Source organism: Pleurodeles waltl, chromosome 6, assembly GCF_031143425.1.
Source record: "Pleurodeles waltl isolate 20211129_DDA chromosome 6, aPleWal1.hap1.20221129, whole genome shotgun sequence".
NCBI classification, from domain to species: Eukaryota; Metazoa; Chordata; class Amphibia; order Caudata; family Salamandridae; genus Pleurodeles; species Pleurodeles waltl.
In genome coordinates, this window is record NC_090445.1 from 954,816,803 (window position 1) to 954,841,744 (window position 24,942).

The 24,942-nt window shown below is 45.7% G+C and overlaps 1 protein-coding gene across 1 annotated transcript in view; it reads left to right on the forward strand.

Moving 5' to 3' along the window:
- The window catches only part of KNDC1 (kinase non-catalytic C-lobe domain containing 1), a 523,355-nt gene that overhangs the window by 59,435 nt on the left and 438,978 nt on the right, over positions 1–24,942 (forward strand). The window contains exon 3 of the mRNA XM_069239773.1: positions 3,701–3,759. Coding sequence (XP_069095874.1) covers positions 3,701–3,759 — 59 coding nt within the window. The remainder of the gene's footprint in view (positions 1–3,700; positions 3,760–24,942) is intronic.

Here is a 24,942-nt window from a genome sequence, read left to right on the forward strand (position 1 = left end):
CAGGACAGAGCATCAGATGTGTGGTCTAATACGTGATACAGAGGTGAATGAGAATTGTTTAAGCCTTGAGTGCCCCAGGTAAGATCTCCAAAATGGAAGGTGGTGATAAGAATTTTTTCACACTCAAATAACCTTATCAGGTTCTCTGAAAGGCCTCAAAGTCTTCTGTCGTTTACACTCAGATGTTCAGATGTGAGATACATTGCGAATAGCCCAGACCTAAAACTTAAGAGAGGCTCAGGTTGTTACGGGCCAACAAGACAATCCCTTTGCCACCATTGGGGCTTTTTGGGGTTTCTACACTCCTTGCAGCCGGAAAAGGTCAAAACAGGAGTGCTCTTGTCAGCATTCACCCTTTGCAGTAGGCACCTGGTTTGTGCATGCTGTGCTGGGGTGTTTAAGTAAGAAGGAATGTCAAAGAAATGTGCTAATCAAATACGGGGGACTATTTGTGGTCAGAAATGTTTAAATGCAGGTGGACATTACAGGAAGTGGAAGCTGGAAAAAAGGAGAGATGATTTAAACTTTTTGAAAAATTATATGAGCCTGCATTGAATTCTCAGATTATTCCCCTATATTTAAAATCTATGACATTTTAGACATTATCCTTGTGAAATTGCACCTCCCTCCCTTCCCTTCCTTCAATCCTTCTGTCTTTACCTGTCTATCAGTCTTCATGTTTCCCACCTAACCCTCCCCTCACCTACAGTACCATCGACATGAAAGCAAGGGGGTTTACAATATGGTCCTTTTTATTAGTTTCTTGTAGTTGGCTTGCTTTAAGTGCTGATGCTTTATTTCTGTGCGTCAGTGTATTAAACCCAGATCTATTAGCTTGGCAAAATGCGGAGGTCTCTGGGGCTGCACCCATCTAAAATTCCTACATGTTCACAAAATAAAATATTAAATAGATTTATTTAGAGAGAACATTGTTATCTCTAAACAAATCGATGTATTTAGGTCTGGACTGCTGTTCCCAGGTTGCCTGTCCGTCCTCGCTCTGAAGCAGGAGATGGAAGCCAGGCAGTAAACCAATGTTGTGCAATGTGATGCACATCGGAGAGCTTACCTTTCTAGAGCCCTAAATTGCCATTGTGGGCTGTGGTGGTTTCCACCGTAGACAAGTGACTCTGTCAGCATTATGGTTTTGTGCATCAGAGATTGCATCCCTGTGCAAGAGCAGACATCGTCATTCACAGGCATGGATCCCACCCTTTTTCATTTGTTACATGCTAGGACAGAATGCATGCATGTATGATTCGGTGCCCTGTCCTCAGTAATAGTAAGTGTTCTAATGCTAATCTTGGGTTTTGTATATTGTGCTGAGACCCCTGGTCATGCTAACTTCCTTCACTGTGACAACCGAGGCCCTGGCTGCAGGTCAGTGGCACCATCAGAGATAGAGTTACCCCCGCAAAATTGATCCTAAAGACAAGCTGTGTTTCTGTTTCCTTGCAAGATTGATCCAAATATCCACGTCAAGAACAAAGGGAGAAATATGAGCTTGTAGTAAAGACAGTTACATGCTGCAAAGTGATAAAACTGGCCCTATCTTCATGTCCTTAACATTAATGTCAAAAACTTGACTTGATTGACGAAGTAGTGCATGTCAGCAATTTAATTCCTCTTTTATTTCATGTTTTACTCAATCTTGCATTCCCAAAGAATGTTAGCTATTTCATTATGTTGTGTTTGTGTATTTTTTGTGCATCTTATTGCACTTGTGTAGTGCATTCTTAAAGTTGTGCCAGGTGTTTGTGAGGGGCTTTAGTTGAGAGCTCTAGCACTGAGGCTGAAGGCAAAGCAAAGTGCCTTTCAGTAGGTTGGCTTCTCCTGCAGAGCACTAAGAACAATGGTCATGATTTCCAGTTGCAATTGAAATTCTGTTTAAATGTGTGTGAATGTGGTGCACAAATATCAAATTATTTACATGGCAAAAGTAAAATAAAATAAAGTGCTTAAACATGAGTGCAGCTTATGTTTAGGAGTAATTAACTGAGGGAGATGCAAGGAAGAATGGAAAGAGGGTGCTAAAGAGGAAAGAGATGAGGTTGAAGATGTGCAGATGGATGAGATGTGTAGAGAACAGGGCCCGCTCCTTCGCAATGGCGAAGGAGTGCCACCCCACTGGCTGTGCCAGAAGCAGAAAAATAAAACAATAGTTTTATTTTTCTGCTTCTGGCATGGCAGTACAGGGAGGAGCAGGGCTGGGCCACAAGAGGTGGGAGGGGAGGAGGAGGGGAGAGAGCACTAAGGGCCAGATGTAGCAAAGGGTTTTTCCCATTCTGTGTCAATGGGAAAATGTGTGCGTACATATGGCCCTAAGTGTGCAAGTATGTTTGGGCGACCGTCTGAAGGTGGCCAAACACACATGTGCACTTAGGGTTCTCCGTCCTGGCTGTGTTTAGCAGCCGGGCTGGAGAAACCGCACAGACCCCAGGGCTATGACTGACAGCCGGGCAGGAGAAACTGCACAGACCCCTGGGCTGTGTCTGAGTGGCAGTTACTGCCGCTCAGACCAATCCTGGCAGTTCTTTCATCCAATGTTTTGCATTAAGACAGCAGCAGGATTGCTGGGGAGCCTGTGATGGTGTCCCAGCAGTGAAAGCTGGAACACCAGAAGAGGATTGTTACGACATGTTGTGGCGGCGGCGATGGAAAGAGGTAATTTTTTTAATTCTTTTTTATTCCCTCCCAGCCTCACATCCACCCCGTCCCTGTTCCCATCCCCCAACCTTTCCCTTGAGATTTTCAGCCGCCGCTGCTAGTAGAGAAACGAAACTCCGGTCGGGTGGCACACTATGGGAATGACAGAAATTTATTTTAAATGTTCTCTATTAGAGAGATCCCAATTTTTTCATCCCACAAGACATGTCTGCACATATTTCTATGTTACTGATTGCAGCCAGCAGCTGTGGATGCTTCCAGAAGCCTGGTTATAGCATTTTCTTCAAAGTCCATGGTGCAAGCAGTGCAAGACACTGGGCAAGCTCACACTTTAAAGAACCTGAAGTGTATACTCTACAATTTGCTCATTACAGTATTGTTGAACATGATAATGCAGTATGATATGGGGCAGTTTTTTATGTGTTTAATATTTAAAGACTATGCATTCCTACTGCTTTATAAACTTTGCTTTCTCATTAAATTAATTTGCTTTAAAATGCACCATTTTTTTCTGGGGAGGAGGACCCCCACTCCCTGAGCCTCCTGTTTGTTCATTAAGCTTACTCGCTTCTCTCACCACAGCCGCCACTGGGGATATGCTGCTTTAACGATTGTCAACAGGTGGAGAAACCCGCCTGCTTTTAAAGAAATAGAAGGAGCAATTTGTTTTACTTTCTGTAATTTGGGAAAGGTAGTTATTCCGCATCTGTATGAATGGTCACAACCACAACTGCAAGTGAACTTGCCCTAGAACACTTTCCAGCACCTCTCTTTTGCATTTGTTTAACCTGATCTGCTCTGACATACACATATCATGTATTACTCAGTGCCAAAAATGTGAAGTCTTGCAGTAGAGCATTATATTTGAGTGAAAGGGGAAATTCTTTCTCTCTAGTGCAACAACAAAACTGAACCTCTTTAAATCACCGTATGTTATTTAATGAAAAAGGCATATTGATATAGTTGAAACAGTGACTGCACGAAAGTACTTTTATATTTGACTATTAACCAGTATGGCATTTTATATTTTTAGATGATCCTGAAGGTGACTTTGTGCCTCCAGAATTTGATATTACTGGCAATACCTTGGAGGTGAGTAATCTGCAACATCAATAGCCTGTGTCCATATCCTGCCACATTTTGGTATTTAATATTAATGACCTAGAATAGATTGCACTTCACTAGATCATATGACGACAAAACAACATTTCAGTGAAGAGCTCATCTTTGGGTTATCAAACTTCATGTACTCTGCTTTCGAGTAGATACTTGACATTTTGGGAAAATCTGTCATTTAGCGCTATATTTTAGGGCAAACAACAGGAACTTGCATCCTTGTTATTGCAGTGCTCCTGAACAATAATGTTGCAGGGATGGCTGCATAAATTCGCAATGTGGCATAATGGCATACTTTTGGGAATACTTTTGGGAATGTCATGTAAGAAGCAAAACATGACGTTCGCGAAAGTGCATGAATTACAATGGCGTAAATAACATTATGTCCGGCCCTTCTTGTCATCTTTCTTGCTCTTTCATTTATTTATTTGTTTTACTTATGGAGGTACATCACAGTTTTAGTATCTTTTGAATTCTCATTTACCTCTTTTTCTTTAGTCACTGAAGCGGCAACATCTTTCTAATGATTACTGAAGCTTTTTGTCTTACACTAACTCTCACTGTCAATTAATACGCAATTACAGGACATGATGGAAGAGACACAATTTATCAATAATATTGAAATAAAATAATAGGTATGTGTGTTGAATTGCTCGTAAAGTAGTATGTCTTGTAAAAGGAAGGGCTGCGTGTCATGCGGTGCAATTTGTGAAAATTATACATTTATGTGGTATGTGAGTGGGTAATGATGTGGGAGATTATGGGTTCGATGTATTGGTAATGCATCTTGGGTGGGCCCCATTGACCTGTACTCGTACAACATTTAAACGAAGGCTAAAACTGGTTTCCTTCTGGGAGTTGTTGTCTTGGCCTCCAGGGTTACATCTGAAAAACTAGTGGGCCAAGTATTTGATGAAAAACAGGGATGAGGAACTTTGGTCGTTTGATGAAAGTACCAGGTTTGAAGTTGGAAGTCGTTGGATTGTACTTTTCTTTGACTATTGAATCAGGTACATTTTCTTAGTGGACCATATTACCTCCACTTACAGTTCTTTACTAAGCTTGATAAACTATTTGACCTCTGCAAGGACTTCTTAAATGAGTGCCAAATAACTCATTCGAAATTGTTAATAATGCACTGGCATTTTTAAAGTATATTCCTTCCTCTTTATCACCACATGTGTGCATGGTGGCACTTTTTGACTCCTCCTTCCAGTCAGTTTATTTCTCTTCGTTGTTCCTTTTCTCCAAGACATAGTTGGCATTCAGCCTTTTCCCCAGCGTACCAAAGTTGTTAAACTTTTGGGAGGCAGTTAACACAGGTTAGCATCTAACTAGTACACATACTCATAGTTAAGTCTATTTTACCATGACCTCTTTCGGCCACACTCCAAGTGACCTGGATATTGGTCTAGAGTTTCACCGATTTTTACCAGAATCTTTAGCGCCCTGATTATGCACCAGTATACACCTGTGCTACAGGGGGTGCTCGTTATTGGGTGCAATATTCACTTCTGAAACTGAATATTTGTGTTTGGAATGAATGAAAACCAGTACTTGAGTTTTGTATACCGGACAACATAGATTTTCTATATTTTCTAACGATTTTCCTTGTCAGAATTTTCAAAGCAAAACATAGAGGGGATAATTTCAAACTAGGGTTTACTCTTGTAAATCTCAGAACCCTGATTTGGACACAGTTCCATGTCTTCTCCCTATTCTGTATACCACGGCGACTGGGAATTAGCCATTTAAGTCTGACTGTATCCATGCCAGTGGGATGCTGGCTTGTCACTGAGGGAATAATGGTCAGTGAACCGCTGCAGTTTGCCTTCTAATCCGAACGCTGTTCCTGCATCGCACTGATTTTAAGTGGGATTTTGTTGGGGGTGCTCACTTTTTTACCTTGATTTTTAAAGTTTGAAGTGGAGTGTGGTGGGTCTGGTGGGCTTGTTAAAGCCCGTGAAGTAGTGATGTGGTGGCCATTTTAGGTCCATCATTCTCGAGGACTGGTTAGTGCTCTAGCGCTCCTCCCATGTGTATCAGCACCAAATATGAGCGCGCTGATGCATGTACACACCGCCGGTGCACTAGAGGTGCGCCAAGGGCATGCCCATCTGTACCCATCTGCACCTGGATGGTGCTAGGGGTCAGGGACACTGCCTGTGGGGATCCAGGCAGAGTGAGGATGGTGTATTCAAGATTGGCTTTGCTTTATTTAGATCATAGACACACTGGGGTGAAATGTGAGTGGATAGATCTTGGGCGGGGGAGAGACAGAATTGTCCAGGCTTTAACTGTTCTTACAGGAGTGGGGAGGGCAGGTACACAATGGATGGGATGGACAGGAGAGAGAAGAACATTTTTAAATGTTCCTTGATCAATGTCCACTCTATGACAAAGCATTGTACAGAAATTAGTGAATTGAACAGTTTAACTCAGGTTGACTGCCTGTTCATTAGAGAGACTTGGGCTAGGGAGGAAACTGGTCCAGATTTAGTAACTGTGACCCCTCCTGGGTATGCTATTTTGAAAGTGGACAAGTGCACCCAGAGAGTAGGGAGGCTGGCCATAATGTTTGGAGACTGACTGATATGTTCCTTTGAACCTTTCTCTTCCTTGGCCAATGAAGGATGTGAGGTGAGGTACTTTAAGATACGGTCCAACCGCTCTCAGATATTGGCAGGACTTCCGGTGTATCACCCACCATGTCCTAAATCGTAGTTCTTAATGAACTGGAGTCAGGAGCTATAACCTTTAAATTCCTATAAAAGCTGTATAATTCTAGGGGACTTTAATTGCACCTAGAGAAAAAAGAGGACAATTATGTTTGTGCCATCTTGGATCTCATGCATTGTTTTGGTCTATCCCAATGAGTCGCTTGGGCCACTCACATAGGTGACCATACACTCAATGGTATTTTTTCCAACCTTGAAGATCTAGTATTGGAAGAGTGTTGCTGGCTAATTTGGTTGGTGCATTATGTTGTGCTATTGAAAGTATGTAATGATCTGGAAGGCAAGAGGACCCAGGATAGAGCGTTTATCCTTGAGGAATTGGAGTAAATTCACAGGTAGTGAATTTAGGGACGCCTTGATTAAATCATATGCCAGTGAACTTGCTAGGTCGGAATCATTGGCAGAGAATTTCAATTAGTGGCTCGTGTCTGCCATTAATGAGCTTGTCTCGGTTACTCCTAAGAAGGATGACAGTAGGAAGACTTCTGCCGCTGCAAGAACGAAGATGGAGGCTAAGTATGTACCCTGAGGATAAGTACAGGGAGCTAGTAAAAGAATATAAAGGTGCAATTAATAATGCCAAATCTTCTTACTTTTCACAGAAAAGATCTGCCATTAATACACCAAAAGAATTATTTAAGGTGGTTACTAATCTCTCCTTCCCCCTTATTCCACTAGCTCTGCAGAACTTTCTAGGTTATTGTAATATGGCAGCAATAGTCTTCAGAGACAAGATTATGAAGATATGTGTGGAATTTCAAGAACAGGAGGATAGCTTTTTGGCCCCTTCTATTGAAGTGGCCTCTTATAATTTGCCCTCTGATGACTATTTAACAACGTTTTCTCCTCTTCCTGAAGGATTAAAACCCTCATGGCGCATACCACCTCAGGATCATTGGATGATCCTTGCCTGACTAGGATGCTTCTGTTAGTCCCTGACATTATTGGAGATTCTTTAGAAAAAATCTATACCCAGGTGCTGGAATCTGGAATATTTCTCCAGTGCTGGAAGGAGGGATTGTGATCCCCTTGAAGAAGAAGCCTAATAGGGATGCCTGAGATCTAAAAAATGTACGCCCAATTTCCTTGTAGCCTGCTTCTGCAACAAATCCTGGAGAAACATATTAATCAAGATTTAGCACAGTTTCTTAATGGGCATGAATGTCTGGATCCCTCAAAAAACGGGTTCAGAAGCAATCATAGCACAGAATCCGCTCTACTCATGGTGGCAGACTATATCCGCTGTCAGGTTAATCAAGGGGGAGCGAGTTTTCTGGATATGCTCAACCTGCCGGCAGCCTTTAATACAATATCTCCATCTATTTGGTGCAAAGGCTGCGACAGGCGGGGCTGCCCGATGCTGCCTTAAAGCTGTTAGAGTCCTTCCTGACTCCGGTCAGCTGTGGTTATTTCAGGGCTCAGTCTTTTCAGCTCCTCTGTGTTGTTTTGCAGGGTTCTTCTCTTAGCCCCACATTATTTAGCCTGTATGTTGCCACTCTGGCGAAGCTAGATCGCTCCTTTGGTTTTCAAGTCTCTTCTTATGCGGATATTACATAAATCATTGTTTCCATCTCTGATGATCTGGATGATGTGGCTACTAAATTTAGATCTTGTATGGCCACGGTCATCATATGGATGTAGGAGAACTGGCCTAAAATGAATAGGGAAGAAACAGAAATTGTGAACTTTGGAGTGGAGTCTTCAATATGATCTAATTATTGGTGGCCTAAAGCTTGAGGGCTGCTTCCTGTGCCAATTAATACAGCTACAAATTTGGAGTGGTCTTTGATAACTTCCTGACCTTTGATACTCAGGTAAACAGAACTGTGAGTACTTGTTTCTGGATTATCAATACCCTAAAGAAAATTCTCCCTTTTTACCTCAGGAGCTGAGGGTTGCAGTGGTCATAGAGCTTATTACATCTTGCCTTGACTACTGTAATGCCCTTCACCTTAATGCAAACTAATATTCTCTAGATAAACTTCAAGTGATTGCTATTGCGGCATCTGGACTGGCTTTGAGTCTTTCAAAATCCTACTTTGTAAGGGAGGGTTTGAGGTCCCTCCATTGGACACTAGTGTCAGAGTCACCAGATCCTCGGGGTCTGCGCACGTTCCCAACACGTCCACCACTGAACAGCTCCAAGACTCTGATAGATAAATCACAGAGGCTAAGAGAGTTCAAGAGGGGGAGAGGGGATTAGGAAGGGAAACAGCTGGGAAGGAGACCTGTAGTAAGAAAAAGGTTAGAACACACAATATGAAAATTATATCTGCTGAAATCAATACTAGACTATGATTCTAAGCATAGTCATTCTGAAAACATGAACAATCTAAGAATTAAGTTTAAAATGACTAAGTTTCAAGATGGCCGAATACCTGTAAGGGAATCAAGATGGATTCAATGAAAACTTTCTTATTCAAGTACTTTCCTTTACATGAGAATCAGAAAAATATTCTGACTAAATTTTAAACCAGTCATATAAATCCTTTTTTGAGAATGCATACTAGGACCATACAATATTCAATTCAATCGTTTATTCGGCCTGAGTTTAGGCCATTTAAAAATTAGAAATAATCATACATGCAAAAAGATAGAAATCGTACACCATCACATAAAAAGGAAGCATTAACCGTTAGCACACTGTTTATCGAAACGGGCTAGAGGTTAAATGAGAGTTCCATAGATTGTACTTCCCAGATAAAAAAGTGCCATTTGCCAGAACGGTTACAAAGAGAACAAATGATATGCCAAATCTTTTCAAAGTGTGCTTAAGAAAAACTGTTATAGAGCAAATTATACTTAAAAAATGGTTCATAGTGCTTCATAAAAGATTTCATAAATAATTAAAACAAGACATTTAAAATGGTACCTAAATCTTACCATATGCAAAGTGCTATGTGCTAAGATAATACAAATCAATTTAGAATAAAAGGTAGCATACCAGGTCTTTTCTGATAAAACATATAAAACTATTCTAAAAAAGATTTGTCCATAAAATAGATCATAAAACTTCATTAAATAGCTCTTATTTACAAAAGTTAAAAGCCAAACAGTGGAAAAGGGTACCCTAGGTTGGCCTGTTCTCTTAAGTAAATTGGTCAAATGAATTGTGTCTTGCCGTTTACAAAATAATATGTACTAGGGAACTATAAATCACTTTAGTTGGGGTAGCCCACTGGAAAGCATGCACAGAGATACAATCTGATAGCCTCCATAGATCAGCACTAATAGTTATATTTAAGATCCCTTTCTATTGTAACAGGCCACATCCGCTAACTTCTAGACCGTTCTTCAACCAGTGGATTGAGATCTGAAATAATCCTACTACGGATTGTCCATGCTGCTGACAAGTATTTAGAAACAGAACTCACTATCAGCATGGAAGGGTCATATTTACATAATCTGTAGACACTGGTTCGGTTTTGTGCTAGCAGTGTTTTGCACAGAGGAATAATCCACTTTCCTCTAGGGCATTTGTACCAGGGACAGAAAAATAAAGCATGCTCAGGAGTTTCCTTGCATAGGTGACAATTTAAACATTTGTCAGACATAGGACTATTGGGCGACCAACGAGCCGTGAAGCTGTTGACCGCCAATGTTCCGTATCTGAACTGGAGTAGTAAAGAACGGGCACAGGCTGGTATAGGGAGATCCAGGAAGCTTTCAGGCAAAGGTTCGTGCTTGACCAGCAGAAACTCTGCTGTCAGCCGACCTGACCCATTTGAGCCGAGAAATTCCTCATAGATTTTCCCCCAATATCGGTCTTTGATCAGCAATCTAGCGTTAGCAGGAATCATCTCAGGATTCTCCCAGTAATTGGATAAACCCAATTTGGCCCAAGCTGCTTTCATCTCCCTTAGCCAGCGAACTTTCTCCCATCCATAGCAAGGTGATAATAAATCTTTAACTGCCATCCTAAAGGGTTCGAGTTCTTCCGTTTTGCATAATCGAACCCAGTATAGAAGTGGCCTTAAGTATGCTGTATCTTTGATGCTGTTTAAACCCAAGTCTGGTCTTAGGGGGAGCATTGGCGTGCCCTTCCCTAGTCTAGATATGTGTCTAAGGAAATTATTTTCTTTGGTTTGAAGGGTGTCCAGTTGTCTATGTGAACCCCAGAGTTCCGCTCCATATAGGACTCCTCTCTCAATAGCCACTGGATCAGTTAGGTCACCATCCTTACCGCTCCTAATTTGTGCGTAGGTGTTCTCGTGTAATCGGACGATAAGTTTCAAGAGACCATATGGGATGCCCATGTTGGCTAATGTCAGCCATAACTGATTTCTGGGGACCAGATCAAAAGCAGCTCTAAGATCAATAAAAACTACAAAGAGGTTACCCCCTCCTACTTCCACAGTCTTCCATTTGATTGTAAGAAATCTTAAAACTTGATCTATGGTACTGACTGCTGGCCTAAACCCTGCTTGCAGGTCGGAAATAACATTAGTTTCCAAAATCCATTTTTCTAGGTGGGACAAAATTTGCTTTGCAAAGAGTTTTTGGAAATTATCAAGTAAGGAGATTGGACGGTAGTTGGCAGGGTCGGAGGGGCTGCCTTTCTTAAAGATGGGGACTATCTCTGCTCCCATCCAGGAGCTCGGGACAGACGCTCCCGCAACTACTGTATTAGAAATCAGGTTCAGGTATGGGGCCCATATATCTGGGCTTGTCTTGTACAAATCGCCTGGAATTTTATCAAGGCCGGGGGCCTTTCCCCACTTCAGTGAAACAATCGCAGCCTTGGTTTCTGCCAGGGTAAATTCAATTAGGGGGGTCTCAAAGGTCATAATATTGTTCAGTTCCCTGGTGGTAGCACCTGAGATCCCAGAATATAATCGGGAAAAATGATCTGTCCACTCTACGGGGAATATTGAAGCACCAGGCGAGCAGTTAGGTTCTTCACTCGCATCAGCCACCAGTTTCCAAAATTTTGAGGTGTCATTTATTTTAGCAGAATCCAGGAGTGAGACCCATCTAAGTTCATCCCATCTCCTACGGGCTCTGCTTAGTTCCTGTTTGTAGTCTTTCCTAGCTTTCCTTATATGGTCTGACTGGCCCCCTCTTAAAGCTCTCAATATTTTGTGCTGTGCTTCCTTGCATATAGCATCGAACCACCTTGCATTGCACTTCTTTTTGACTTTTTTGGCAGACTCTTTAGTAAGAAGATGTTTTAGAGAATTAAATAGTTGTGTGTGGGCTACTATAAGACCTTCACTATCTTATAAAAGCTGAGGTATGCGTTCCATATGGTCAGCCAACTGCCTGTACACAGATGCCATTATGGCTGTGTCAGTACTCATAGATTCCCATTTAACGTTTCGTCTGTTGTTGGTCAGTGCGAGCTGTTGCTCATGAATCTTGGGGCAAGGGGCTTCAAGTAGGGGTAATAAACTCCTAAGAGATAAAATCAGTGGCTCATGATCACTTTCCTCATGTTCTACAATATTCGTGTCAACCATATGACCCCACAGCCGGATATCGAGCAAAATATAATCTAGCTGACTCTTCTGTGTTCCACGCCTAAATGTAGGGTGAAGATCAGGGTCCGAGCGGGAACGACCATTACAGGCCCGAAGGCCATGTGCCAGTGTAATATCCACAACCTGATGTGTTAATCTATTCATTTTTGGCCTTTTGCTTGACACCAGTTGAGGAATACCCCAATAGGCGTCCTCATCTTTATATAGTTCCTGAGCCAGCAAGTAAGGTTCAAAAGTGACATTAAAATCCCCTGCGATAAGAATAAAATGGGAAGATGATTTGCAAGAGAGGAGGCTATACAAAATAGTCAATGTGTCCGACTCATATTTACTACCCAAGCTCCTATTATAAATGTTAATTATTAGAAGCGGTTTCTCACTAAGGGATGGTATTGATAACCCATCAAATCGGGACAGCCCAGGTCAATTGTTTCGATCCGGCATTTAAGGGAGCAACTAAGCCATATAAGCAGCCCACCTGAGGGTCTCCCTGAGTTCACCTTACTTGCTGGGACCTAGTAACTTTTGTAACCGATTCTATATTTGGGCTCCAGTGCCCACGTTTCTTGGAAAAGACATATTTTATGTTCATCTATGAATTTGCCCCATTCAGGAATACTCATTTTATTTTCCAGCCCTGCAATATTCCAGCTAAGAACGGTGTCTAGACCATCTATTTTGTCTTGGAGAACTTCAACCGCAAAGTTCCCTCTTGCAAATGGAGTGCCGTGAGGAGATTTTATACCCTTTTCAATCATAACTATACCGGCCTCATTTGGGTTTCCCACTACAGTGTCAGCCAGAATATTACTTGCCCCGTCTGAATCGGGGCATGGCGTGGTCGGTTCGAGTACCTGAAATGGAGGTGAATACCCATGATTACTGGGGCCTGTTAAATCCGGGACTAAATTGATCTCATTCGTTTTGCCCTCCTTACTTGCTCCCCAGATACAAATATCCAAACTCTGCTCACAGAAGGAAAGCGGGATACTGGTTTCCGTCTTAAAAGGATCTAGCTGGGCAGGTGCGGGGGTTGGCGTGGAATCTCTGATGTCTGCAGTAGGAGTCTGGTTGGCCTCAGGATTACCTAACCCTATTTCATAAGTTTCAATATTTCCGACTTTAGGGTACTTCTTATCCCAGTTTTTGGAACCTTGAGGCTGGAGTGAGCTGTGTACAGTGCTAGTTTTTAGTCAATCGATTTCAGAAAGCGAGAGGGAACTACATCTCAACTGAGGGTCAGGCTACATCTGCAAGCTAGTGGCACCTCTGAGTAACGTTATCGCCCCCTTTGTAGCTGGTACAACTTTGTGAGGGTAGAAAGCCTGGAGTCTGCATAGAGAAATTTCTCCCCCTAAAGGGTTAGATTGGCACACATTCAGAGAAAGATACTTAACAAGGGAAGGTGCATCGAAGTTGATAACAATACAATCTCCCGTGCCGGGATTCTTGAGTGGACCCACCCAACCCACCCTCCTCACCATTAATATTGAGGGTACCATATGAAAAGCAAATCTAGCGTATCTGTGTAGCCAATGAATGACCTTATTATTCAGTTCAATAAATGTCAATAAATGTTTCGGAAGTGTTGGGTCTAAGCTTGGGAACACTCGTGATGACAAGCACATAAGGGCAAGCTTCCGGTGGTAGATGTAAAGTTCTCATATTAGTCCATTGATCCCTGTGCATCCGATCTGCTGGAGGGTGGATCTGATCAGGGGTATCTTTGTGAGGTTTTGTACCCATATTATTGGAAGAAACAATTTCGTCATTCACCCTTGAGAAGAGGGGAGCAGTCTTGGAGCACTTGGTTTTTGAGGCATTGACCAGTCTAACAATTTGAGCCTTCACTGGTTGATATGAGGAATCAGGGCAGATCGTTCGAGGGTTAAGGACCGTACTCAGTGATAAGGGAAGGCTACTGGCACTGTTGCCTGGAGGGCTCGGGGGAAAATTTTGGCAGGAATACTGTACATCTGGTGTGGAAGAAATGGACCATACAATATTGCATCTAGAAACTCTGATCTTCTGTGTACTCTTAAAATGTTTCAACACAAATTGCGCATATTGTAGATTTAAATATATATATATATATATATATATATATATATATATATATAGTAAACACCATAAAAGGATTGTGCACCATGAATAACACAATATGGATTCAGGAAAAACAAATCACATAACTTGTCAACTCGAATATTACATGATAAATATCTTAGAATAGTGGCATACAATAAACAACATGAATTAAACTCAAGGAGAGAATCGTGCGTCTTGCCGATTCGAGTGTCACCATGTAAAAAGCCAAGAAATGGTAGTACGCAATGAATATCAAAGTCAAACCATCATTAAACGAATCGCGCATCTTGCCGATTCGTAAAACCACGATGTAAATGCCAAGAAATAATAGCTCACAATGAATAACAAGATCAAAGTACAATGAAGCGCGTCTTTTGCCGATTCTTAAGCCACCATGTAAATGTCAAGAAATGGTAGCACGCAATGAACAACAAAGTTAAAACACCATAAAACGAATTGCGCGTCTTGCTGATTCTTAAGCCACCCTGCAACTGTCAAGAAATGGTAGCGTGCAATGAATAACAAGATTAAATTATCATGAAACGAATCGCCCGTCTTGCCGATTCGCAAGTCATCCTGCAAATGTCACAAACACTCAAGCGCATATTTTACACGTGCAAAGTACTCTGTCAAATCATAAAAGAATTAGGCCCAAGAACATGAGAGTTCTTGATAACGGCGTCGGGAGGCCAGCCCAACCACCATCTTACCGCCCCGGAACAAGGATCTCCAAATGAAGAATGAAAGTCAGCTGTCTGGAAGATCAAATAGGCCACCGGGACAGGAGCTCAGGAAGTAGCTGCTGCTCTGCACCGGGACCTCTGAATAGTGAGCACTTGGAGCTGGGCTGGCTCCTTTTTATAGAGTCTTGGCCCAGCCCACAACCACACCCAGGCATGTTCCAGGGAAAGTCTCTAGAAGGCCCTGGAAAGGGACCACACCCTAACACACTCTGAAAGCTTGCAGCAATACATTGCAAATGAACAGCATTTGTAAGCACATTAAAAATAAGTCTTCAGGATTGAACTCTGCAATGCAAAAGGTTAAACAACAACATATCAGCACAATGCATAAATTACATTGTTTTGAGAGTGCTGGGTTTTTGCATTCTAGTCGCCAATAGAGCGCGCACTGCCCTGGTGTTGACAACTAGTCAGAAAGTGTGTGACCTTTAAATCCATAAGCCTACTGCACAGGGCTCACCACCAGAGGGGTGCAGGTTATCTTAGGACCTCTTTCAACTGGTATGCCCCTTGCAGATTATTAAGATTGGCTGGAGAAAGAAAGGTTGTCATCCCCAGGTTCCATAAAGCCAGATGGGGGGAACGTGTCTTTTTGGTAGCTGCTGCAAGGTTGTGGAATATTCTTTCTGAGTCTGTCAGGAATGTGGATTTACATGTGATGTTTTGCAGGCAGGTTAAAACTTGGTTCTTCTTATTTTCTTAAGTCGATCAGCGGTTCCTCCATTGGGCAGGGGCTGGCTTTTTTTCTTCTCATGTGCTGACTTGGCTTATTTTAGCACTTGTATGCCTTCCTGTTATATCCGCTCTATAAATACAACACGTTCAAATACAGAAACAAAACATTGAACAGTGCCACACTCTATTCCCTTATGTTAAGTATGGCTTGACAATGGGCAGGTACTAGCATGAAATTTAAGCCCAAAGAGGAAATTAAAAAAACATGGCTACACATGAAAAGACCAAGATCAGAGACATAGATACTGTGGAAGAGCAGGCAGTGCAGGCTGAGGCTAAGATACAAGGGCCGTGTCTTCCAGGTCAGCCATAGAAGAAATACCAATCAGAGGAATGGAAGAACTGCATCAAGGACAATTAAAGAAGAGCTTTAACTGAAATAGTGTGGTTCCCATATGTTATCTTCACTCATGGTATTTGTATTCCCTGCACCCTTGTTTTATTTTTCCTGCCTTTCCTTCATGCTTCTTCTCACATACAAAGGAAGTCCCTCTGTTAGGTTTGTGTTTTCTACTCCTGAACTTAATCGGAAGTTGGTTTCACTGACATCTTTATGCTCTGCTCCTAAGCTCAGGGAATGTGTCTGGTACTTACAGGGTTTGTTACTAGCACTACGTCTTGGAGCATCAGGTGAGCCATACAGTATGTGGACTGGGCTTGCTCAGTGTTGTTAGATTTACATATGTATTTTGATACTCAAATGTATGTACTTATTGTTATTGATGAGGCAGATTTCACACAGCGTCTGGGGACTATTGGGAGCCTTCAGAAACATGAAGTTCCCCACACCCCAATGAGCCTCTGAGGAGAAAATGTGAGGCAGATTTAGAGGCAACAGGAACTGCACATTCACAAATTAATAACATTCAGTTTGATTTGATTTGGACTTAATAATGAGAGTTTGAATTCTCTTTTAAGATTTTATTAAATCATCAGCTCATCAATTTCTTTAGTAGCAAATCATTAAATCTCAATAAAATTACAAAACAAAGCATGTAGTGTGTCCCAAACAAATCTAATCCCTACTGTTACCTGTTTTCGGAATGGAAAGAGAAAATCAGTAGAACCCATAAGGAGCTCTTGTCTCAAATGTGAAAGTATTTATGGCCAGAAGTATGACCTTTTGTTTTGCAACTCGCAATTTGCCATCCGTTTGTGGCAATTGCAAATTGCGAGTTGTAAAAAAAAATGTACAGCAGTGTTAAGCACACTGTTTGCTATTCTCATTGGGGTCGCAAATGACCTACCTCATCAATATTCATGAGACAGGTCACAATTTGCGACCACTTTGGGAATGGCCAGCACTCACAGGGATGGTGGGCTGCTGGGACAACAGACCACCCTGTCTGTGACTGCTTTTCAATAAATGGGAAACTGGATGCATTTAAAAAAGAAACAATTTAAGTTTTCTTTGCATCTTTTCAGTGTAGATGCTGGTCTGTAGGACCACTGCCTGCTCTGAAAAAAATATTTTCACATGCATTCACAAAGGGGAAGGGGTTCCGTGGGGACCCCTTTCCATTTGTAAATGGGTTAACTGCAATTGTTTTGTGACTGCATTCACAAGCACAAAATAATCATACATACCATAGTGAGCAGGAATTAGGAAGGGGCACCCTTAGAATGCCCTCCCTAATTACTAGTCGCAATCCCTATTTTGCGAGTTGGTAATTGCGTACTGACTCGCAAAATAGGAATGGTACATCATACATGCCCAAACTGTGAATTTCGCCAACCTCAATAAGACATTGCACATTGGGTCCATAATCTTTTAATAGAGCGTCTGATAAAGAGAAAACTGAGAATTTCCATAGAATCTCTCAGCAATAGGTTTAAGCAGGATAAACGTCAGTCTCAGAATGAATCTAAGACACATCAACAAAGAGAAGAAGTCAGAAGGTGTCAGAGTCAGAGTGCTTGCTCTCAAAGGAAAAGGTCTAATGTCTTGGAAAATGATTCTCAAAGGATCTTCCCCCTATCTTAGTATGGGAGCACATTTTTATACAACGTCAATAATATAAGAAGTTGCAGGTCTTGGAGAGAGAAATTCTTGGTTCAGCCAATCAGGAGTCGATGTCTTCATGTGAAAAGGACAGCTTCCATCTTGCCCATTTTATCAAAGAACGTTTTAAACGCACAATACAGTTAACTATTTTCTGAAACAGTATGAAACATACTCATTTCTTCACATCATCTGTAGTCTATAAGCCAAACACAAGTCAAGGTAAGTATGATACATTTTGGGATGATCTCACTCCCATTCCCAAATGATTTTCTAACAGTGCCTATTCATAAAGAAACAATTTTAAGATTAATCTAACATTGCAGTTATTCTTTTCATAGGTCAAATGGTTAAGAAGCTAAGGTTTAACATTCTTTCTATTCATTTCATTGTGACCATAGGACATTTGCGCAATTAAATTATATACTTATGACCATGACACAGGACAAAAACTAACGAGGAGGAAAAAAAGAAGAGAAGGAAATAAAAATTGTCCTTGTCAGCAGTTCAACTAAATATATGTTGCTGTGTGATCTTTAAATGCAAAGCTATGTTTAAATGAAATGTTTAGTTAAGACTTACAAAACCTTTTTGTGCAGGTTAATGAAATATGTTTTTATTCTTATAAAAACACTATGGTGGTCATTACAACCCTGCCGGTCAGTGTTAAAGCTGCGGTAAGACCGCCAACAGGCCGGAGGTAAAGATTTTGCAATTACGACCGTGGTGGAAACCGCCAACAAAGACAGCCACTTTAACACTCCGACCGCCACGGCAGTACAAACAAACAGTGCGGCGGTCACCGCCAACAGACAGGCGGGAGACAAAGTACCACCCACAGTATCACAACCTAACAATCCGCCACCTTTTCTGGGGCGGATTCACCGTGGAATAAAACACGGCGGAAACAGGATTCCGAAGGGAAAATGCTCACCTCTACACACCCCACGAGGAGCGAGGACAACATGGATCCGGAAATCCAAATTCTCCCTGCGATAGTCTTCCTGCTCCTCTACCAGGAGCACGAACGCCGGCGGCGAAGATCACGGTGAGTACTGCACCTACGACACAGGGGAGGGGGGAGGGAAAAAAGGGACACGCAACACGCAACACCCCCACCCTCACCCACTACAACACACACACTAATACATATTGATACATCACAGTTACACCCCGCAACCCCCCGGAAGAATACAGAGACCAAAGAAAATGAGTTTAACCACTGTAATATTTTAAAAGCAAGTAGGCACAAATATATATATATACACCATTAACAAAATATACACCAAGCATAGTAGTCCAGGTAGTGCTCCAATTAAGTCCATGGAACACTGGGCCCACATGGTATGGGCGAGGCCCACACAAGATCCTTGACCATGACGGTGAGAACACTGCAGGGGCATCAGAGAGCAACAAAACAGGCACCTCAGGGGGAGGGAAAGAGGGGGCACCTCAGCCGCTTGAGTGCACAACGCCAAATCCACGAGGGGGCCACATGCCCACTGTTCAATCCTGGGGAGTGAAAAGCCACAGTCTCTCAAGTCTATACAGTGGGTGGGTTGCCCACTGTGCAATCCTGGGGAGTGCAAAGCCACAGTCTCTCAAGTCTCTCCAGTGGGTGGGTTGCCCACTGTTCAATCCTGGGGAGTGCAAAGCCACAGTCTCTGAAGTCTCTACAGTGGGAGGGTTGCCCACTGTTCAATCCTGGGGAGTGCAAATCCACAGTCTCTCAAGTCTCTACAGTGGGTGGGTTGCCCACTGTTCCATCCTGGGGAGTGCAAAGCCACAGTCTCTCAAGTGGATAACAGTCTCCACTGGTTCTGGAGGGGGCATGGTGCCCAGAGTGCTTCATCCTGCTAAGGACAGAGGTAGTGGATGGATCTCTCCACTGGTTCTGGAGGGGGCATGGTGCCCAGAGTGCTTCATCCTGCCCGTGATGGACTCAGTAGCATCAGTGCCCTTGGTGCTCATGGGCCAGCGTTGCTTGAGATGGCGGTGCCCTGTTCAGCGGTGCTTGAGACGGCGGTGCCCAGTCCAGCGGTGCTTGAGACGGCGGTGCCCAGTTCAGCGGTGCTTGAGACGGCGGTGCCCTGTTCAGCGGTGCTTGAGACGGCGGTGCCCAGTTCAGCGGTGCTTGAGACGGCTGTGCCCTGTTCAGCGGTGCTTGAAAAGGCAGTGCACAGTTCAGCGGTGCTTGAGACGGAGGTGCCCTGTTCAGCGGTGCTTGGAGCGGCGGGCTCCTTTGCAGTGATTCAGCTGCTGGCGGTCCTTCATGGCCCAGCGGGGCTTGTGCTGGCGGTCCTCTCTGGCCCAGCGGGGCTTGTGCTTGCGGTCCTTCATGGCCCAGCAGGGCTTGTGCTGGCTGTCCTTCATGGCCCAGTGGGGCTTGTGCTGGCGGTCCTTCATGGCCCAGCGGGGCTTGTGCTGGCGGTCCTCTCTGGCTCATCGGGGCTTGTGCTGGCGGTCCTTCAGTGCCCAGCGGGGCTTGTGCTGGCGGTCCTTCATAGCCCAGCGGGGCTTGTGCTGGCGGTCCTCTCTGGCCCAGCGGGGCTGATGGCGGTGGCCTCCTGGGCAGCAGGGCTGGTGGCGGTGGCCTCCTGGGCAGCTGGGCTGGTGGCGGTAGCCTCCTGGGCAGCAGGGCTGGTGCTGGCCTCCTGGGCAGCTGGGCTGGTGCTGGCCTCCTGGACAGCTGGGCTGGTGGCGGTGGCCTCCTGGGCAGCAGGGCTGGTGCTGGCGGTGGCCTCCTGGGCAGCTGGGCTTGTGGTGGTGGCCTCCTGGGCAGCAGGGCTGGTGCTGGCGGTGGCCTCCTGGGCAGCTGGGCTGGTGCTGGCGGTGGCCTCCTGGGCAGCTGGGCTGGTGCTAGCGGTGGGCTCCTGGGCAGCGGGGATGATGGCGGTCTTCTCCGCCATGCTGCTCTTCCCAGACTTGATGAGTTTCTTGTGCCCCTTCCCCATCTTGGAAGGTGTAGCAGCTGACTCCACACTCCCACCTGTACCCCTCGGAGCGGCTTTGGTGGCTGGAGTCTTCCCCCTCTCCCGCCGGGCACTGGTCAACTTCTGATGCTTGACAGGTGGGGGACTGTCTGTGCTGTGGCTCTGTGCCACACTGGCTACCCTGGTGGCCGGTGCACTCCAGATTCCGGTGACTACAGGCACCACTGGTCCTGGAGATGTTGTGGCTGAGGTGCTAGTTCGGGACCTAGGAGACGGACGGGGTGGGGGAGGTGTGGGAAAGAGGTCAAGGTTGGAAAGGAAAAGTTTTTTGGAGACACTGGGACGGGTAGCTGGAGGGGGTTTGGGAGTGGAGGAAGAGGTTGTGGTTGTAGGAGGTGTTCGTTTGCTGACTTTGGGTGAAGGTGCATGCACTGGAGGCTGTCATGAGGTGGATGGCTGTTGGGTGGGTGTGTGTGTGCCTTAGTTTGTGTATCTTGGGAGGGGGCGTCACAGACACACTGGGAGAGGACACAGGGGACGTGTGAATGGTAGTGGGGGTGGTGACTGCACGTGAGCGGGGTGTGGTGGTGGGTGTGCTGGTGGTGGACGTAGTGGCTGAAGAGGTAGTGCATGCAGGTGTGAGTGTAGACGAGACTGGGAGAAAGACGAGGAGGAGGGGGACACAGTGGAGGCAGTGGATGTTGGCGTGTTGGCATGTGCGTGATGCTTGCATGAGTGCCTGTGGGATGTGTGGTGCTTATGTTTGCCTGAGCTTCCCTTGTGTGTTGACGTGTGTGCATGCTAGTCTGATGGTGTGCTTGGGATAGGCTGGGGTACAGGGGATTGGGTCTTGGAGGAGGAAGTTGGAGGAGGGAGGCTAGACACAGGGACAATGGCTGCCATCAGTGCTGAGGCCAGAGTCTGAAAAGCTCGCTGAAGGGCCGCCTGACCAGAATGAATGCCCTCCAGGAGTGCATTTGTTTGTTGCAACTGCCTTTCTACACCCTGGATGGCATTCAAAATGGTAGACTGCCCAACAGTGAGGGACCTGAGGAGGTCAATGGCCTCCTCACTGAAGGCAGCAGGGGTGACTGGGGCAGGGGCTGAGGTGCCTAGGGCGAAGGTGATGCCCATCCTCCCGGGTTAGCGGGCATTGGGGCAAAGGCTGAGGGGCTGCTGGGAGGATTGTGCTGGAAGGGGGTGGTGGCTGTACCTGTAGATGGGGGGCACAGATGTTGCCGCCACCACAAGGGAGCTCCCATCAGAGGACGGGTTTGTGTCACTGGTCTCAGCTCCTGTCCCCGCCGTGGAGCTCCTCTCGCCCTCCGTCCCACTGGTGAAGTGCGAGTCCGTAGTGTGGCCCTCCATGGCCATGTGGGATGCAGCCCCCTCGTGCTCCGGTGCCACTGCTCCTCCGCCTGATGATGCTAATGCACACAAGAACAGGGAGACCACAAAAAGGGGGGGGGAACGACAGAAGAAAGGCATGTTGAGTGCATGCATTACCGCTACCGTTGGCTGACACAATAGAGACAGAAGCCCCCTGCACTACGCCGCGCTCTTGGGCTCCACTGTTCAATTCCTAGGAAATGGCCTACTAGGCTATGGACGACATCTGCACACATGGATGACACAGGGGCATGACTAGGTGTAGTTGTCACTCTACAGAGGTGCGGTGGGGTGCCACTTGGCCTGCCTTACGGTGGGACCTTGTCTACGGAACTTGCCCTGGCCTAGGGAAACCCACAGCCCACCTCCCCCACCTAGACGCCTCCACTGCGTGCAAAATCAGCAGAATGAGAGTGTACTCCCCCCTTGTGGCTGCTGTGATGCCCTCAATCGCCCATCCAACTCCGGGTACGCCACCGCCAGGATCCTGAACATCAGGGAGCTCATGGTGCGACGGGCACCCGTCCCACGTTGGGAGGCCATCCCCAGCTGAGCCTCCGCCATCTTCTTGCTCCAGCGTCGAATGTCCTCCCATCTTTTCCGGCAGTGGGTGCTCCGTCTGTGGTAGACCCCCAGGTTCCGGACGTCCTTGGCGATGGCACGCCAAATATCTTTTTCCTGGTGGGCGCTGACCTACATGAGTTGTACAGGGGGAAGAGAAAATTATTACCAACTGCACCTTCAAAGTGATTGCCCCCCATCCCTACCCTTGCCATGTGGCACATGCACTCACCGTCGTTTCATGCACGCCGCACTCTCCCCCCTTCCTTCTTACATCCACCCCTCTCCACACAGGCATAGCCCATACAGCATGCTCCCAGTGTACTTACCTGTTTGTCTGGAGGACCGTAGAGTAGCGTGTACTGGAGGAGGACCCCATCCACAAGTTTCTCCAACTCCTCCTATGTGAAGGCAGGGGCCTTTTCCCCAGACACTTGAGCCATTGTCTCTTCCAGACCGAGGTCACAGCTGCACTTGCAGTGTAGGTCCTGTCCTGTCGAAGATCAGGTATCGAGTGACTGAACAGATAGAAAATGGCGTTCACGTCCGCGGCGGTGCATACCGTCACCGCCGGCGTACATCGTCATTGGCTCCTGGGACCCATAGGGTCCAATGTTAACAAATGCAGCATTGCGCCACGTTCTTCGACCGCCTACCACAACGGTGTACAACGCCAGCGCAGTTACCTCACATCCCATTGACCGACTTTACAGGTCAGGCAGCTGCCATTTCAGGGGCCCACATGGCTTCATTTTCAACTGCGTCACACATACCTAGGCCGAGACTCAACACACATACAGGCCACTTTTTGGATTATGATTAGTGTTCTGTGTAAGCTGTGGGTACGTACCTCTGAGTTGTTTGACTCTGTGCTCGCTGTTGTCCTTTATAGGCACCGTCCACTGGGACATGTGAGGAGATGGCGGCATCCTCCGGTGTACCGACCGTTGGTGGACCTGTCGACAATGGAGGAAAGACATGTGATAATCACATACAGGCTTGACCGTGCCACAATCCATGAACTGTGTGCCCAGTTGGAGCCAGACCTGATGTCAGCTATCCGCCATTCCACAGGAATCCCCCTCAAGTGCAAGTGCTGTCAGTACTCCATTTCCTTGCAAGTGGGTCATTTCAAACAACAGTGGCCATAGCATCAGGGATGTCCCAGCCCATGTTTTCCAACGTATTGTCCAGAGTGTTGTCTGCCCTGCTGAAACACATGCGTAGCTACATCGTTTTCCCTCAGGTGGAGGATTTGCCTATAGTGAAAGGTGATTTCTATGCCCTGGGTCATATCCCCAACATCATAGGTGCCATTGATGGGACACATGTGGCTTTGGTACCCCCCCACAGGAGTGAACAGGTGTACAGAAACCAGAAGAGTTATCATTCGATGAATGTACAGATGGTATGTTTGGCCGACCAGTACATCTCCCATGTGAATGCCAAGTTCCCTGGCTCAGTGCATGACGCCTACATTCTGCGGAATAGCAGCATCCCTTATGTGACGGGTCAACTCCAGAGGCAGCGTGTGTGGCTATTAGGTGAGCACCTGGAAGCAAGTCAGTGGGAATGGTTGTCTGGGGATATCCCTCCAGGTTTGTGTGTGTCTAACAGTTGTCCCTCGCCATTTGCAGGTGACTCTGATTACCCCAACCGTTTTCACCCAGTGTATGGTCACTGAGTTGTCACTTTACCTTACAATTTCACAGATCTGGGTCCCACAGTGTGACATCTGCTTTGATTCCTCATGGATTAGAGCTGTGTGACATAGGTATGTTGACATTACAAGTGAAAGAGCTTTTTGCCACAGTAATTGCTAATAAAGCATTCCGAAATCACAGACTGACTCCAGATTGTTTTGTGCTTTAAGGGTGTTTATTTTAGTGCTCAAAATTGGAGGCGGTAGCAAAATGGTGAGGGGTGATGGCGGAGGAATGTCCATGACAGAGTCCAGTCTATTAGTCTCACAGGTGCATTGTCCAAATGGGCATAGGAAGTGGAGCTGGGGCAGTTTAAGGTGGAAAGGGTAACAAAGTGGGACAGTAGGATGACAATCAGGGTGGTCCCATTTCTTGGCGGGGGTCTTGGCATTGTTTCCTGTCTTGTTCCTGGATCTTAGGGACCGTTTGCGAGGTGGTTCTCCCTCTGCAGGGGGTGGGGTGCTGGTGTGGTGGTCCTGTGGCGGTGCCTCCTGTCCACTAGCGCCGGCGGAGGTGGTGGGAAGTTCATCGTCCAGGCTAGTGTCAGGGGGCCCTTGTAGGGTCACAGTGTCCCTCCTGGTGTTGAGTACTTCCTTCAGCACCCCTAGGATGGTGCCCAGGGTGGAATTGATGGTTCTGAGTTCCTCCCTGAAGCCCATATACTGTTCCTCCTGCAGGTGCTGGGTCTCCTGAAACTTGGCCAGTACTGTTGCCATTGTCTCCTGGGAGTGGTGGTAGGCTCCCATGATGGAGGAGAGGGCCTCGTGGAGACTGGTTCCCTGGGCCTGTC